At 37.8% G+C, this 19130-nt stretch overlaps 1 protein-coding gene across 3 annotated transcripts in view; it reads right to left on the bottom strand.

The window, feature by feature from the left end:
- The window catches only part of LOC140501186 (meprin A subunit beta-like), a 48728-nt gene that overhangs the window by 21360 nt on the left and 8238 nt on the right, over positions 1-19130 (bottom strand). Inside the window, exons 5-9 of one of the 3 annotated variants that reach the window (XM_072604498.1) lie at positions 18250-18325; positions 11626-11743; positions 5001-5176; positions 2213-2431; positions 517-669 (exon numbers count right to left, since the gene is read on the bottom strand). In XM_072604498.1, the coding sequence (XP_072460599.1) occupies positions 517-669; positions 2213-2431; positions 5001-5176; positions 11626-11743; positions 18250-18325 (742 nt within the window). Of the gene's footprint in view, positions 1-516; positions 670-2212; positions 2432-5000; positions 5177-5297; positions 5336-11625; positions 11744-18249; positions 18326-19130 lie in introns of those variants that run through there. The other 2 variants (XM_072604499.1, XM_072604500.1) reach the window with 2 other exon arrangements.

Genomic DNA, 19130 nt, shown 5'->3' with positions numbered 1-19130 from the left:
CACTGTCCTTTTCACCTCACCACTGTCCACTCTCAGTGAGTTGTAGGAAGGTAAGAGAGAAGACTTTAGTCATTTTAATCTTCTACACAGCAACAGGCCAGATTCCCAAACTGCTCTTAGTATACATCTGAAACAAGAAAATAAGTCTAGTAAGACTGATAGAGCTTAGAAACAAGACTCCATTCTGCCTTTAGACAACATTTAGCTTCTTCCATTAGAGCACCAGTCTGGTATAGGAGATGAACTTCCTAGACTGGGAATCAACAAGACCTAGGTTCACATCAGGTCTCTGGCACTGGCTACCTGTGTGATCCTGGGCATGTCACTTAAACTCTGTGAACATCAGTTTCCTCATCTGTAAAATGAAGAGGTTGGACTAGATGCCCTCTGAGGTCCCCAGAAGCTCTAAATCTATACTCCTAGGGCATGACTGAGCTGTTAAAGGTAAATGCTAAGAGGCCTGCTGAAGAAAACAAGAAAAGGTGTGTAAGAGTCAACTCCTTTGTCTGTTGTTACCTCTACACTTGTCCAGGTATGATTGATCAGTGTCCGGCCCACCAGGCACCTGTGAAACCCTCTGCCAGTTGCCATTATCTTCTGAACTTTGAATCATGCCGCAGATATTTTCCAGTTCAAAATCACATGAATCCATAAAGGCTAAAGAAGAAGCTACAGAAGGCAAAAATCGTTGAATGATTCTCTAGTCAGTGAGCACTTTATTTTTGGTTCCCTGAACAATGCGGAAGAAGGAAGGCATTGATGGAGAGGAGGTCAGCAAATATTGGGTAGTGAGTGCCCTGTGGAGCTCTGATGAATCCCAGCACATGTCACCAAACTAGAACAGAACCCAAGAGTTGAGTAAAATTGCCTTGACTTGGAAATGTTATTAAGGGGATAGGTTGAGTTAAGGCCTACTTTCTCTCTTCCTCAAATTATAGAGCTGAGTTTCTTCCATCTCTCCTTAGGAATTGGTATGGTTCATTGCCAACCAGGTACTGTTCAAAAACAGTTTTCAATGTGTCAAATAGACCCATTCTTGGTCATTTAGCAGTCCTTCAGAAATTTATCTGGTAGGTAAATCCTGATGACACATTTACATTGGCAAGGACAAATAGAAATACATATCCCACACAGGACAAGATGTGTTTTTAGATCTGGAAGCAGATGCATTTAAAAGAATAGTATTCAGTCTTCAGTGTAGCCACATAGGGTTTAAGGGATTCTGTGTGGTGTCATGGTTAGTGGGCTAGTTTTGGAACCAGAAATATCTATAATCAAGCCTTGCTTCTGATAAACAAGACGTGTACTAATCAGTCAGAAGGTCAACTAACATTAACTGTGAGTGCCCAGGACAAAAAGAAAGGTCAAAAAAAAAAAAAAAAAGCCCAAACATTCCCTTATCTCAAGTCTCATAGGCAAATCATTTAGCCTTGCATACCCCAAGGCAAAGCAACTAGGGGGCGTAGTGGATAGAGTGCTAGAGCTGAAGTTAGAACTCACCTTCCTGAATTCAAATCTGGCCTCAGACAATTACTAGTTACATCTCTGGGGAAGTCACTTTACTCTGTTTGCCTCAGTTCCTCATCTGCAAAATGGTCTGGAGATGGAAATGGCAAAGCACTCCAGTATCTTTGTGAAGAAAACCTCAGTTGGCACCATAAAGAGTCAGACATCACTTAAATGACTGAACAACAAGAATGATCCCAAGGAAATACACTAAGACTTTGTTATTAAGTAGGCATTGAGCCACTTCAGGAGAGAGAGTTTTCTTACTGGGAGGAAGGCAAGGAAATCCCATTCCAATAATCATGGTCCAATAATAGCTCACAATTAAGTGATGATTTAGAGTTTACATAGCCTTCCTCACAATAAATGTGGAAGGATGCTGGTGCAAATACTGCCTCTATAGGAGAAGAAACTGAGGCAAGTGACCTGCCCAAAGTGACACAGCTAATAAATCGCAGTGCCATGACTTGGTTCTTGGTTTTCTGACATCAAACTCACTGCAATAAAGTGTCTCCCTAAAACCTTGCTTGTTACACTGCAGATTTAATTCAAAATGTCCTCCCCGCATTTCTCTTTATGACTAATTTTTTTTCTTAATTGCAAGAAGTCTAGAAGGCTGAACCTCCCAACCCCACCCCTTCCCCCCAACATCTACACACAGAGCAGGAAGAAATAGCCATGATTCCCTAGAGGCCAAGATAGTTACAGCAGTTGTAGAGCAGACTCAATTTTTCAATGTCATAATTGCTGAAATCCAGTCGCTGTCCAATCATATCCATGAAGTAAGGAATTTTTGTTACAATTGTTGGTTTCTTTCCAATTTGGAAGGCATTTGAAGGATAATGCATCAAAGATGTGTAGTCATAGGGAACATTCAGGGAGACTGAGTCCTTACCACCTACAGACCTGAAATTGAACTCTTTGCCTAAAATAAAAAATAAATTAATTACATAAAATAAAAATACAAACATTATTAAATTTTAAGAGCTTAATGTTTATCAACCTTAGACTGTCTTACAGAAAATAAAAGCAGCTAAGAATAATGTGTTCCAATGCTTTTCCGTTTTGTGCATGTGCCTGATTTAATCAGTATGAGATGCTCCCAGTGAGGAAACTCCTCCCACTGATGCAGATCAGCAACTTAGGTCTAACATAGAGACTTACAGAGTTACCTGGAGGCACTGAAAAAGACTCAACGATTTGCCCTTGGTCATAGAGTTAGTATAGGTCAGAGGCTGAAATTGAACACAGGTCTTCCTGACTCCCAGGTCCACACTCTATCCATTGTGCTGTGATGCGTGGTAGTCTATGGCATTGCTATTGTGACGGCATAGCTTATCGAGAGGAACAAGTCTTATGCCTGACCAGCAGGCTGCTTGTCCTCCTGTGGAGCTCGTGAGTAAAAGAATGAGGTGGGAGAGCGGGTCATGAAGCAACTCCGATTTATTCAAGCAAGCATTCTGATTATGTAGTCTCTGCCAGCCAGCCCAGTGAACCATGGTAACACACACAAACAAACCCGAAGCTATAGTAATGAACACAAGCTGGAACTATAGTGACAACAACAAACCAGGGGTGGGGCTGTCCCTTCCAGCGCCATCTTGTTCACCCTTCCCTGCACCAGACTCAGTTTACCTGATGTCCGTCAGTGTGGCATCCCAGATGGTGTGGTGGTCAGCGCCCCTTACATGGCATGTCATTTCAAAGTGTGTGGTATACACATGCACTTCACATGCAGTACAACAAATGCATTTTGCTTGATTGTAACTATTTTGTTACCAAGATAGGACTTTGGTGGGAACTCCCCAATGACGAAGGCTTTGCCTTTCTTTACTTGTCCAGTGCTTGGCACATAGTAGGTGCTTAATAAGTGTTTTTGACTGACTGAAGTATTGTTAAGAGTATTGGGAGTTGCAAGAATGTAGTGATAATGAAGCGAAAAGAAAAGAAAGAAAAGAACATTGATTAAATACTTTTTTAAATATACAGAAAGGAGTAGAAGGAAATTCAGAAAGGAACATAACAAGAAAGGCAGTGTTGTTACTCTCATGTTAAATATGATGTATGCTTAAAAGCAAGCTCTACATGATAAAGTCATGGTTTCATAAGCCATCCTCTCATGTTTTTTACTTCTAAATGATCATGTTTGTTGATGACTGTCAAGTTCATAATAAAATCTATTTAAAACTAAAAATAAAGTGCATGATATAGATTCATTCTGAGACTAAAAACCTGCCATCTATGTTGTGTTTTACACACACTCAACAGATTCTCGACTGCCCAATGGCATACATAGTATACTGTATATGCCCATTTCGTGGATGGGGAAACTAAAATTCAGCAAAGTGAAACAACTTCCAGAGTCCCCAGAATTGGAGGGTTGAAAGGGACCTCAGGGACAGTCCAGTTCAACCTATCAAACACCATTTCACCAATAAACACACAAGTTGAAATTCAAGCCAGAAGCCTTTAACTTCCAAACCTACTCTATCCCTACAGCTCTCATGTCATTTCTAGCTCTGAAGCTTTACAAATCTATTATCCCCACTTCTATTATACCCATTATACTTCCTGCCATATTTCTAAAATGGATAGAGTCCTGGAGTTGGGATCAAGAAGACCTGGGTTCAGGTTCTACCTCTAACACAAACTAATTGTATAAAAATAGACAAGTCACTTAAATTCTCAGTATCCCCAGGCAACTCTCTAAGACAGTAAGTTGTAGACTACTTTTTGATCTGTCCTGGTGGATTGATTTCCCCACAATGATGGAATCATAGCTCCTGACCAAATATAACAACAACAATACCACCAAAGACGTTGAAATTGGGTGGAAAACCTAGGATTTTGGCATTATGAGCAGATATTGACTTTCATTACACTTGGGTCTTAAACATTTTTTTCTTTGACTTTTAAAGAAGAGCGCATTTAGGGTTAGAGCACATTTAGTTTGGCTTTTAAGGTTCTCTGTAGCCAGCCCTCTTCTTACCTTTATAGTCTTATTTTTTATTTCTTTCTATTTACTAGATGATATGGTAACAATGAACTTCTCGCTGTTCTTTCAACATGACCCTCCATCTCCTAACTCCATACCTTTTCACTGGCCATTTCTCATACCTTGAATGTTCTTCCTTCTTACCTCAATCCCTTGGTTTCCATGTGCACCTTCAATACTTAGCTCAAATCTTACCTTCTGTAACTGGCCTTTCCCCCTTGCTAATGCCTTCTTTCTACGAGTACCTTCCATTTACATTGTACATACCTTGTATGTAAATAATTGTTGGCATGTTGACTTTCTCATTAGAATATGAAATCCTTCAGGATGAGTACTACTATATTTTTGCTTTCCTTTGTATTGCCAGTGTCTAGCACATGCTTGGCACACATTGAGTTTTTAATAAAAGCTTGTTGACTTACTAATGCCTGAAAGGAGACATATGCTCTTAACTTTAGTCTTAAACTCTCATTCAAAATGGAAAGCAAGGAAACCATACCTGATTTAATTCTTTCCTTCATTATGGTGATATAGTCATCTCGATCTGAACGGGACTGTTCATGCAAGAATCCCAGGGTATGGAGGAGTTCATGTTGAACTATTCCTATCTTGTCACAACCAGATCCTATCGAAACTTTTTGTCTCTTCTGTCTTTTTCCTATTGGGGAATGGCACCTAAAAACAAGATATAAAGTGATGAGATGACTGACATATTGTGGCTGCAGATTGGCCACCTAGATATCTAAATTTCATTTTAGTTATTACTTTCAAATTACTCCAGATCCCAAGCTTTTACCTGACAGAAAGGCTAACAAACATCAGAACTGATTGATTCCAGCTTCTCCTCTTCTTCTTGCTCCTGGTTGTGTTTTGGTGAAAGAGCTGATAAACAGTGAAATGGATGAAAGGAAGGTGGGGCAAAAAAAGAGAAACAGAAGACATGAAGAGATCTGATAATCCACAAACTGAATTATCGATAGCAGAATAATTGAGAGTTGAGGAAGAAGGAAAGAAGAGGATATTCAATTAAGGAAACACAGTTGTTCTGAATGGGACTGCTCAGGCTAGAATCCCAGGGCTGGGAGGAACTCATGTTGAACTGTTGCTGTTCAGCTACAGTTGGTTCCTGTAGAAAGTATGTGTTCACCAATGTGTCTATTTCTTACTGAAGAATAACACCTAAAAACAAGGCACAATATGTGTGAGATGACTGATACTGTGACATTGCATGATGACTAATATTAAATTCGAAGGCTGCATGACTTCTGGAGATGACAGAAAGAAGCACGATTATTTGGCATGAACAAAGTATCAAATTAGCTATCAAATAGTAGTTGATACATAGATTAGCACTATGACCAGAGATGGGCCAGAGATAGTTATAGCCTATAAAGCTCTATCTGAAGGGAGCAAGAGGAGAGAAAGCCCAAGAGTCATTGGAAATCTAAAGTGTGGACCTTGAAAATAAATGACTTTGATAAATGTGGATCCCATAGCATTCAGACTGAGTCAGGCCAGGTGCCCAGATTCCAAAGTTCATAGCAGTCTCTCCTGAGATGCCAACGAAGACCATGAAGATCCAAGACTCTGATTCTCGAAGATAAAGGAGGACTTAAAACCTCCTCTTGATAGTAAGTACATTGGTATAGACACACTACCTGGAGGTGGAGGTCAGCATAGGAACCCAAGAGACACAAAATAAGATTAATCAGGATAGACTATCTCAACCAAAAAGAGAACAGGAGGTGGAGCATAGCCTTGGCACAAATCTCTAATTCAGGAACTAAGATAAGAGCAAAGAGTAGACAGAAAAAGACACAGACTACTATAAAAGTATTGTCTATCCAGAGATACCCCCCAAGTCCATATTCTAAGGAGAAAACAGTAAGTAGTGATTTAAAAGGAAAATGCATTTTTTACAATGACCACATGAATACCTAGAAGAAATGAAGCAAGAGATGAAAGCTCTCTGGAGGAAAGATTTAGAATGACAAATAACTTAAAAGAGAAAGTAATAAACCATACACACATAACAGATTTCCTGAAAATTAGAATATACCAGACAGAAATCAGTGACTCCATGAAGCAGCAAGAAGTAACAGAACAAAATCAAAAGATTTTTAAAATGAGGAAAAAATTTTAAACTTCTTATATAAAAAAAAAATAGCTGACATTTGGGGAGAAAAAAATGTCAAGGAGAGATAATTAAGAATTATTGGATAACCTAAATCATGATAAAAAAAAAAAAAGCATGGACACTATTTTTCAGGAAATCATAAATTAAAACTGCTTAGGTCACCAATTGACAAAGAAATGATCCACTCAACATAAAGAGAAGACAGACATGGATACTATATGTATTTGTTTTAACTATGTTTATTTGTTGAATCATTTGTTGGATTTGTTTTCTTTTGTCTTGTTTTTAATTGGTAAGGGGAGGAATGGAAAAAGGAGTCTATTATTGGTGAGGCCAAAGAGAAAAGAAAAAAGAAGACCACTGAAGTATTTCTAAAAATGCATAAAGGAGAACAAGAGGAAATTCAGAAGGAAGCACAAATAACCAAGAAAGTTTTGAATGTAAAATATTGAAATTAATATATACTTTTTTAAAAAGCAAGCTTTAAAAATATAAATTAATAGTTTAATATAAAATCCCCTTTTCTGTTCTATTTTGTGTGTTGAAATGCTCAATTTTGGGGGAGGAGGGGTTAAGTTCATAATACAAGACTACAAGTAGGCAACTAAGAATATTTTAGGCAGTTACTGGCTCAGTGTTTTACACATTAGAGGCAATAAATTATTTGTGAATTCATTGATTAAAATAACTCTACAAATTAAACAAGGCATCAAGGTGACACAGTGAATAGAGTGCTGGACCTGGAGTCAGGAAGACTCTTCTTTCTGAGTTCAAACCTGGTCTTGGATGCTTATTAGCTGTGTGACCCTGGGCAAGTCACTTAACCCTGTTTGCTTCAGTTCCTTATCTGTAAAATGAGTTAAAGAAGGAAATCGCAAACCTCTGCAGTATCTTTGCCAAGAAAACCCTAAACAAGGTCAAGAAGAGTCAGACATGCCTGAAACTACTGAACGACAACAATACCAACAACAAAACAAAGTGAAGGGAGAGCTGACTAGATTTTGGAATATGACCTAATAAAACATTGTCTTAGATAATAATACTGATAGACTCAGCAGTTTGATTGGTCAGATGCAAAGAATAATCATTAATGGTTCAATTTCAACTTGGCAAGCCTTCAGTGGAATACCCTGCAAATTGGACCTGTGCTATTTAATATATTTATCAGTTCCTTGAATAAAGACAAAAGCACATGCTCATCGGATTTGCAGATGATAAAAATAAAAATGGGAGGGATAGCTAATCTATTGGTTACAAAGTCAGAGTTCAAAAGAATCTTTCTAGACAATACTGGACTTAATCCAATAAGATTAAATTTGACAGGGATAAATGTGAAGTTTTATACTTGGGTTAAGAAAATCAATTGCAGAAGTAAAAATGGGTTTGGGGAGGGATGGAGATGGTTGGACAGAAGTTTGCCTAACATATTGAGGAATTTGAGTGGACTACAATATTAATGTGATTTTGTAGTATGATATAGTAGCCAGAAAAGTGCATGACATCTTGGTCTGCATTCAGAAAGGCATAGTATCTAGAGAATCCAGCCAACCAGAATGGTGACATACATTGAGTCCATTTCATATTAGGAAATGGGAATAGTTAGCCAAGAGAAGAAAAGATTGGGGGGATATGATAACTGTATTCAAGTATTTGAAGAAATATCAAATAGAAGAAAAATATCTCAGAGAGTATAGCTGGGAGCAATGACGGGAAGACACAAAGAAACAAATTTAAGTTGGATATCAGGAAAAACTTCCTTAGACTCAGATCTGTCCAAAAGTAGAATGAGCTGCCTATTCTCATCTCAAGAGATGGTGGGTTGGCCCTCATTGAAGTTCTTAAAGAAGAGACTGATTACTTTGTGAGTGTTTGATAATGGAGATTCCTTTGGGCTGTGGTTTAGACTAGATGGTCATAGAGCGACCTTCCAGCTCTCAAATTCTGCAATTCTTTTTTTAAAATTTAAATATTTAATTTACTTATTTTTGGTTTTCAACATTCACTTCCATAAGTTTTAAATATTCTCCCCTTCCCCCTCCTTCTCCAAGACAGCATGTTATTCGATATGAGCTCTACACATACATTCCTAGTAAACACATTTTCACATTTATCATATTGCATAAAAAAGTTATAACAAATGGGAGAAACCATGAGGGAAAACAAAACAAAAGAGAAAAGAGTCTACTTCACTCTTCAATCCAACTCCAACTGGATGTGGATGGCATTAAATTCTATAATCTGTGATTCATTTTCTGAGTTGCTACTATGTACCAGGCACATAGTGCCTGTCTGGCACAAGGGATTCAGTGCCAAAAATGAAGCGGTCCTTGCTTGAAAGTTTATATTCCAAGAAAGAGCGTGTATAAATACAAGTAAATGCAAATGTATACAAAGTAATGGGAGGAGAGGAGCTCTAGCAACTGAGGAAATCAAGAGATGCTTCAAAAAGACATAGTTCTTGCATTGACCTTTGAAGGAAGTTAGGGATTCTAAGAAGCAGATGTGGGGAGAGAAGGCATTCCAAGAATTGGGGAGTGTGAAGACAAGGAGGTAGGACATGAAATACTGCACAGGAAGAAGCACAATCAGACTAGTTTGACTGAAATGCCATATAGTTGAATTGGAATAACGTGTAATAAACCTGAAAAGAGAGACAGGAATGTAAGAGAGGCAGAATACTGCTTTAATTGTCAGATGTGGTTATCAGATCAATGTTCAAGAGGTCAATATGAACAGACAGTGAAATAATTATGATGAGAACAGAAAGGGGATCAAAAAATGAATTTTTAAAAAAGAGAAGGGGAGAAAGGGAGGGAAAAACAAAAGAAGAAAGGAGGAAAAGAAGGAAAAAAAGGATGAAGAAGCAAGCTGCGGGCACATCAAAATAGACTTCAAATGGTAAACAGAGGAGTTTATAGTTAGACTAGAGATAATAAGGAGCACCTTTTATTAGAAATGAATGTTGTCAAGTGGAAATAAAGATGAAAAGAGTTTCATGAACTTGTAAGAGCTACAAGGATGGTTAAAACTCAAAACCTTTTGAGTCTTTTAAAAAAAAAATGCAAAGCATAATATGGAAGTTGGATGAAGAACGAACAAGAGATGAAGCTCCCTAGTTAAAGTGGAGAGAACAAATGCTAATAAATGATAAAAAGAAAAGGAAACTGCTCATTTTCTACTTTGCTTCCATTTCCTCTATTGGGGAGATTAATCTTTGGAATGAAGAGAACAGGAAAAAAAATTATCGAGATGTTAAATCACAAGATAAGCAAGAATATTATGAACTCATTTGGAATACTGAAAGATTTTGCAGATATGAGTGCTCAACTCCTGGGCATTGCCTTTGAGAAACTCCCATAAAGCAGAAAAATGTGACTGAGCTACAGACAAACTAATGTCTTCCCTTTTTCAAAGAGATAGAGTCAAAACTCTGGATTAGGGTGGGGAACGTAAGCCTCGAGGCCACATGTGGCCCCCTACTTCCTCAAGTGCAGCCCTTTGCCTGAGGCCTTGAGGCCACAGGTTCTCCACCCCTAATCTAGATGGTTAAAACTGTAGACTAATGAGTTGAACATCAAGATCAACAATGGATGCAGCTCTAGAATGAATTATTAAATGTGTGGTTTGAGGGAACTTAGAGGAGCTATGTTAAATATGGAACAACAAGGGCTTATTACAAGAAGTGCTAGAATAACCACATTTCCTTTTTGACCAGACTACTATCCATCTTTCACCAGCAGGTCTGATGGGTTTGAACTCCAAATAAGAAGATCTCCTTGGGCAAGGCATTGCTTACCGCCAAACCCCTTTCCAGATTCCTTCTGCGGGTTGTCTTCCCCTACTAAATTGTATGCAGGGACTACCTTTCTTTTTCTTGTTTATATCCCAGAATTTAGGAGAATGTCTGGAATATAGCAGGTGTTTAATAAATGTTTATTGAATTAAATGTTTATTGACTGGTAGCTCAGAGAAATGCTATAGACTTAGTATCCTGAATTTCAGTGAGTCATTTGACAAAGCTTCTCAAAGTGTGCTTGTGGGATTGAGACTGGACTCAAGATTTCATTTATCTAGGGAACTTCCAAAGGAGGAAACTCTCTCCACCAATGCAGGTAGAAACAGAGGCCACTGAACTATGGACAAGGATCCCAGGGCACAAATTAACTTACAAAACCACACATTAACATTATCTATGTTTTATCATATTTGGATTTTTTTTGTTATATATTTCTCCATTACATTTAATCTGGTTCAGGCTGTACTGGGGAGGGCCCAAGGACATGGTATATAACACATTCAAATGTGCCTTAGCACATTCAAAAATTATGTGACTTGCCCAGAGTCACACAGCCAGATGAAAGAATTGAATTCAGGTCTTCCTGGCCTCAAGGACAGTTCTGTAGCATAAGAATGATTTTGTGGGCAAAATATGGAAAGATTTAATTCAATTCAACAAGCAATTTACTGAACTGAATTGAGACATGAGGGCTGATTACAGTTATATAGCTTTGGTTTTCATTGAATGACAAGACATATGAGTGTTGGTTAATGGAATGATGTCAGGCTTCATGAAAGGATGAATTCTATCCTTGTCACTTTTTTGTCCTCACTGTGTGTAATACTGTGCTTTGCACGTAATAGGTACTTAACAAATCAGATTGATATAAACATCAATATCCGCCAAAGATGTTTTTTGAAGAGAGAAAAGGGAAAACCCCCTTGACTTTCCTTACTAACAGGGTATTTGGGGCTGTAGGTATTGAAGAAAAGTATATTATAATTTTCAGATCTTATTTTCATTTATTTATTTCTCAAACAAGAGTTGGGTTACCATCTCCTTCCTTCTCTCGCTGTGCCATTTTCCAGACATAAACCAAACATCAGAGCCACATAGAGAGCAGGGCCTGGCATTCACTCTTTTGATTTACAACATGCTAGAAGTCTTCTGTTTTTAGGAAATTTTCAGAATGTTAGATCTTTCTCTTACCCCTTTCCTTTGTACAGCAAAATATAGCTATCTTCTCCTCTCCACGGTCTAAAGTCAATGCAGGTTTTTAAACGGTACTGCTCAAATGCTCTCAAGATTACTCCTCTGGCATTCATTTCTGAAGAAAAAAAGACAAAAACAGTGCCTGTTAACCACAGATAAGATCTTGGATTAAGAGGGGGACTTTCTCCCCTGAGCTAAAGTCTGTCTCTTGTAGGCCACCAATGGTCAGCTCCAATGGTCCTTTGTCAGGTCTCATCTTTCTTGGACTTTCTGAAGCTTTGGATGCCATAGATGGCTCTTCCCCTCTTCATGCATTCTCTTCCCTTGGTTTCAGAGGTCCCTTGTCCTCCTCGTTCTCCTACCTTTTTGGCCACCTCTCTATCTTCTGTGCTTGTTCCTTACTCTCATAAAAATCCATGAACCTGGGTTTTCCTCAAAACTCTATCCTCAGGCCTCTTTTCTTCCTCTCCTGTGGCAGATTCATTCAATTCCATGGTTTCAACTTCTGCTTCTATGCAGATGAGTCCTAAACAACCTCACGATCATGAAAACTAGTATCTAGCACTTACTATGTGCCAGTCACTGTGTTAAGCATTTTCACGATTATTTCATTTGAACCCTAATTTGCATTTGAGGAAACAGAGGCAAAGAGAGGTTAAGTGACTTTCCCAAGATCACACAGCTTGTGTGTCTAAGGCTAGATTTGGGCTCAGATCTTCCTCACTCCAAGTCTACCTCTCTATTCACTGAGCTATCTAACTGCCTTAAACATGTCTTTAGCCCAAACTCCAATTCTTAGCCAACGACTCATATCTCCATCTATAGGACCACTGTACCTTAGACTTGACATGTCCAAAAATGGGTTTGTCAGCTTCCCTCTAAACCTGCTCCTCTTTCTTACATTGGTTTTCTGTCAGGTGCACTATCATGCACCCTTTCACCCATTTTGTAACCTGAAGAGTATCCTTGACTCTTCCTACTCCTCCACCTTTCAACCCTAATCACTCTGAAAGTCAATGAAGGGTCAGTAGTGTCTACCTACAGAGCTGGTCTCAGAATATGGAACACCTGAGTTCAAATCTCACCATTGACGTGGACAGGCTGAGATTCTTAGTGGTTGAATCAACTCTCGAAGGCTATGAATTGCAAAGAAAGTGACTATGTGCATTGATAGAGGGTTATGGAAGTTCTCTATACTAATGAAACCATAGATCCATTCCCATCTCTATCCCTATGCTGTCAATTCCACTTCCAAAACAAGTCTCAAATCTTTCTTCTACTCTTTGGCCACTATCACTTTTCTAGAAAGGAAAGAAATAAGCATTTTTAGGTACTTAATCTAAGCACTTTACAAATTTCTCATTTGATCTTCACAACAATCCTGGGAGGTAGATACTATTATCCTCATTTTGCAGTTGAAAAAACTGAGATAGGCAGTGGTTAAATGACTTTTCCAAGACCTCGCAGCTAGTATAATATATCTGACATCAAATGAGAACTCAGGTCTTCCTGATTCCACACTCAGCACTCTATGGATCTGAGCTACCTAGCAGCCCTGTGAAATCTGATTAACATGCACCTACACCATGACATTAGCTTCCTAATAACCCTTGTACTCTTTACTTGCTGCTCTCTCCTATCCATCCTTCCTTCAGATCAGTATCTCAGTTTCCTTATGGATTCTTTCACTCCTTTGCTATCAGTTCTCTGCTTTGGATTACTAGGGGTGGGGAACCTATGGCCTCGAGGTCACAGATGAAATTCTCCAGGTCCTCCAGTGTGACATTTCCTCTGCCTAACCTTAGACTATTGTTTTGATGATCAAATGAAATAATACATGTAAAAGGTTTATTTAAAAAATCATTATATAAATATGTGTTATTGTTTTAATAGCCTTCTGCTTGATCTCCCTGCCTCATCTCTCCCTATACCAACCCATCCTCACATAGCTGCCCAAGTGATTTTCCTACAGTCCAGATCTGACAGATCACCTCTCAACTCAGTAAATTCTATTGGCTCCTTTCACAACCTAGTTTTTCTTACACTTCTGGTCTTTTCATACTTTATTCCATCTACATTCTCTAAGATTAAGTTACATTGGCCATTTTGCTGTTCCACAAAATTAACAATTTTCTCCTTTTCTCTCTCTCTGTCCTCCTTCCTCAAAACTGGGCTGAGAGGGCTCTCCTTGCTCATCTCCATCTTCTGATTTCCCTGACCTCATAAACATTTGACTTTCAAATCCAGCCTTTGCAAGAGACTTTTCCCTATTCCCCACATTCCAAATGAACTCAAGACTGCCACCCCTTCCCTCTCAGATTACTCTCTATTATTCTCTATTTATACTGTATGTATCTTGTAGGTAAATTTATTTTGGACATTGTGTCCCCCCAATTAAAATGCGGGCTCCTTAGAGGTTGGTACCATGTTTTTATTTTTCTTTCTATCAGAGCTTACTGCAGTGCCTGCCCCCTTAAATCTCTACTGATTTATTCAACTGTATCTTATTTAAATCTTGTATATATACTTCTAACCCTAAATCCTAAATTCTAACCCTAACCCTAAATAAGTAGGTGCTTAATAAATGTTTATTGACTGACACATAGGTAGTGCTTAATCAATGATCATTTACACTTAATAAATTATTCTTCCTAATTGCTTCATTGTACAAAAAATATGAGGCTTAAGTGTTGTTTTATAAATTAAAAGCACTTAAAAAGTACTGAGTTCTGAGTGATTGTGATGACCTATTATAACTATAGAGAACAGGTGACCAAAGGCATTTCTCTCCTTCTTGTGGAGGGGATGGGGTACAGCATGGAGAATGTTGCATGTACTGTTAGACAAGGTCTATGTATTGCTTGGGTATAGGAATATAATTTAATTCATTAAGATTACACATGATTAAAGATGTAAGTACTGCTCTGCTTGCATATGATATTTATTTTACAGAATATAATAAGTTCAGTTTCCCTCAGTTTCCTCCTTTAGGAAAATGGAGATAATAATAGAATCTATCTCCCAGGGTTGTTATGAGTATAAAATGAAAATACTACTTATAAAATGCTTGGCAAAACTTAAAGCACTGTATCAATTCTAAAATGAAGGAGAATCAAAGTCACTCATCTGAATGACTAAAGACCTGCTGAGAAAGAGAATGACAGAATACTATAGGCTTCCAAAGTTAAATTCTCACCTCCAACCTAAGAAAAGGTCCAGTCAAACGTCTCTTCATGGCATGGAAGTAACCCTGAGTTTTCAAAAGATGGAGCAATGGAACACAAGTCTTACAATGTCCTAGCAAGATGGAAAAGTTTTTACTACAGACTTAGAAAGAAAATGTGTTTACTTATAGACTAGACTAACTGATTACAGGAGGACCCATCACCAACAGGCTGGTACCTGGACATCCCATAAACAAAAAAGAAAATACAAAATGATTCTGTGTCCTGTGTCAACACTTCTCCTTCTCTATTGATGGTGATACAAGGGCAAAAAAGAAGGCAAAGGGTGAAAATGATCAGCCTTTTAAGTGATGTGCAGACACTTTATCTGTTGATAGTCTAAATGGGAGACTTTGTTCAATAATCAGTGAGTTGATAGACTGAATATCTCTGTGAATTAAACTAGAAGATATAAAGAAGTCACATCTAAATGGAAGGGTTGCTCACAGATTCTCCTTAAAGAGTCCAGAAACAGTGACCTCTTTGTTGAGGAGAAAAACTTAGTAACTAAGGGTAATGTCATTTTAGAGTATTTACAAAACGTTATGGAGTCAAATAGTATATAATGAAAAGTACAGTAAAAAGTAGTGGAAGAGAAAACAAGCCCAAAGAAAGTTGGGAATGAGACTCAATTAAACACCAAGATTAATTAGAAAAAGATGTGACATGGTACAAATTTGACAATATTTCTCTGGTGCTGTACTGTCATCAATGATGATGGAACCACCACATTTGGACCCTAGCATCTCAATACCCAATGGGGTATATGAGGAATAGTACCTAAGAAAATGAAGTCACAAAGAGTTGCTGGACCAGACTAAATAGATACAGAAAATATTCATGTTGAAAACAATACAATTTTGGAGGCACTGAAGATCTGATTTTTAATATAGCTCCTATGATAGAGAATACAAAAAGAAAAAAAAAATTGATAGTATTTTTCCTCTCCCAAAAAGCAACGAAGATATTAGGAAGTACTGATCCACATGTTTACTTCCTCATTTCTATAAAATCTTTATGGAGATATGCTATTCTTGATGGTATCTGATAGAAATAGGAAATGGGAACAGGTAGTCTTGAACAGATTTTTTCCTATAACAGACTACGTCTCCACAATCTTAAAATAGTTGGAAAGGTATAGAGATTACAAAATATTGCTTTACTTTTTGGTTAAAAAAATAATAAAACTGCCCTACGAACACTTGGTAATACAAAACACCACCTCTTCTAATGAAATATATTGCATTCAAATATTAAGATAATATAAACTTCTTTGAAGGCTGCTTTGAGATCCATGGCTATTCCAAAAAGATCAGTCACCAAATCTACACAGAAAATCCAAGTGAGGAAAAGCCTATATATTGTTCAGATTATGACATGGAGCTGGATAGGCAGTACGCTAAAAAAAAACAATGACAATGAACAGAAGAGGAGAAAGATAACAGACTAGATTGGATTTGGGAGATCATATAATACTTCCAAGTATCCTAAGCTTTTCCTTGATGTGTTTTTTGCATCATCCCAGGGAAATTATCATGGAATATTACGGTCTTCAACATATCAATATTGCAGGTGACCCAGATTTCAAAGGAGAGATGAAAAGTGTATGTGGACTATAAAATGTTACCAAGAAATGACTTATGGACAAGATTTTGCTTTAATATATTTTATCCAGAAGAAAAAGGAAAGGAATTGGTCAGGCATCAAAAGGAAGAGTGAACAGATTGACAGCTCAATGGTTACACTTGCCTCTATACAATGTTAAGAAATATAGAGGAGGGCATTTAGTCTCCAGAGGGTAACTCCTCACAGAATGGGGAGGATGTAGATATCTTAGCACTCTCATCAGTGAGTTCATGGGATCCAAACTGTAACATTTCCATCAATAATAGTATAATGGTACCATCCCTAGATTGATCAAACCTCAACACAAATTCTTCAAAATCTGTTAGTTTCTCCAGTTTCCACTTTTATGTTGTATATAGATACACATACACTCAAAAACAAAGGTTTTAAAAAATAGACTATCCTAGCCTTAAAAGGCTAGTATCTTAATTCATTCTGAGACAGATTTATTATTATCAATAATAATTTATTAAATACTTGCAATCTGTAGCACACTCTTTTTGAGACTTTAGGTGATACATAATTTGGATAAGCCATGATCTTTACTATTATGAAATTTGCAGCCCTATGTAATGAGATATAAACTTACTTCAAAACTTTGAACACTTTCAGGTTCTGTTAGTTTGTCCATAAGATCAGTCATTGCTTCTGTGGCACTAATATAAACTCTGAGAATTCTACCACAAGGAGGAATCAGAAAAAGGTTTTACTAAAGGGGCAAATGTGAAGTAGTTTAAATGAATATAAGTGGGGTACAAACAAATGTCTCTGTGAACATCCACTCATTTAATATGATCTAAGGCTAGAAGGTACCTCAATGATCATGTACTCCAATCCTCCTGTTTGACAGATGAAGAACTGAGGACCAGAAAGGTTAAGTGACTGACCATTTACTTGGCCACTAAGTGGCAGAGTGGATAGAATGCTGGGCCTGGAGATAGAAAGATGCAAGTTCAAATTCAGCCTTCTATATTGACTGGTTGTGTAACCCTGATTACTTTAATAGCTTAGATTAGCTCTGCCTCAATTTCCTCATCCGTAAAATGGGGTTATAATAGAAACTATCTCCCAGGGTCATTGTGAGGATCCAATGAGAAAATATCTATAAATCAGCTTGAAAACTGTAAAATCTGACTAACTACAACAACTGTTATGGCTCAATTTCACACAAGCCATAAATGACAGTCAGGATTTGAACTCAAGTCCTTGGACTCCATGAGAGTTCAGTGCTCTTCCCACTGTTGATTCCCTAGGTCCTAAGAAAGGAGAGGAAAATTATTACAAACTGTTCCAATTTTTAAAAGTTCCATCAATAATACTAAATAGATGGAGTTCTAATAGACTTTTCCGGTAGTTGTTTTAAAAGAATAATAAAAAATATTTTAGAAATTGTAAATAGCAACATATTTGTGTCTGGGCTTTGGGTACTTGTAATCAATGTATCTGAACAGTCTTTCAGTCTTTCATTTCACTAACTCTAGAGAAGGGCCACATATCTAGAGGTCATAGGATTTAGAGTTCGTAGGATAGGAGGGACCTTAGTGATCATAGCTTTCTTTTATGGAATTGAACATCAGAGACAGAGCTATGTTTTTACACCTATCTCTGTTTTTCTCCCCAACCAACCTTCATCCTGAAATGAAAAAAACCATTATTCTGTCTTCAACTAAAAGGGGTCCAAACTCAATAGCTCCTGTCTGGAGTTTGAATGAGGCCAGAGTCTAACATAAGGGTGAAGGAACAAAGATTCTCCCTGAAATGAGATACCTACCTAGAGTATCTTCAAAGGCATAAGGGATGACAGTAGGCCATCTATACTGATCACCAGCAACAGCACTTCTGTCTGTCTAAAAAGGAAAATAGACAGTTTGATTCCAAGGTTAGGCAGCAACTTGCAGAAGAATAGGTGTTTGTCCCAAGGAAGGTAGTTCAGGCATCTCCCAACCATCAGGAGAAACAAATCATTTTTGTATGTATCAGTGTAATTTTCCAACAATTTTGAAAGAGATTAGGAGGAAAAATAATGCATCTGCAGCACTGATTTGTGGTAGGAAATTTTGGAAAAAAGGCATGCAAAGTTTATGTCTGGCAATGATTGTGGGAGAAATCAAATCACCATTGGCAAAAAAGCTTAAATGAAGGTTCTTGCACTCAGTTCAGTGAAATAATTTTATGTATGGAGAAAATTATAACAAGGGCTCACTCATTTGGGCTGCATTATTTCAGAATTCATGATCGTTCAGACTTATGCTGAGTCTGCCACAGTATTATACGTCTGTCACAGTATTGTAAAAACGGAGTTTGCTAAACCAAATTGTTTAAAGGGTATGACCATCTTTGTATATGACTGAGGTGGGGTGGAGAAGTATCTTGTGGGAGTTTAGTAAGTTAAGGAGCTGAGTGTTGAGGGTATTTGAGGGAGAACCAATATGTATATTGAAGTCCCCTAGTATAAGGGCAGAAGCTTGGGAGAAGAGAAAAATTGTGAGGCCGGTATCAAATCCATTGAGGAAGAAAGGAGAATAGCCTGGGGGGGGGGGGGTTGTCTGTAGGAAATAGCTGCTGGGACTTGGGAAGAATAATAGATATTATTAATAGTATGAACCTCAAAGGAGGAGAGGTTATCGAGTGATGGAGGAAAGGGAAGAATCT

Source organism: Notamacropus eugenii, chromosome 4 (assembly GCF_028372415.1).
Source record: "Notamacropus eugenii isolate mMacEug1 chromosome 4, mMacEug1.pri_v2, whole genome shotgun sequence".
NCBI classification, from domain to species: domain Eukaryota; kingdom Metazoa; phylum Chordata; class Mammalia; order Diprotodontia; family Macropodidae; genus Notamacropus; species Notamacropus eugenii.
The sequence above is the reverse complement of the archived record's forward strand: the minus strand, read 5'-3'. Positions and strand labels throughout refer to the sequence as shown.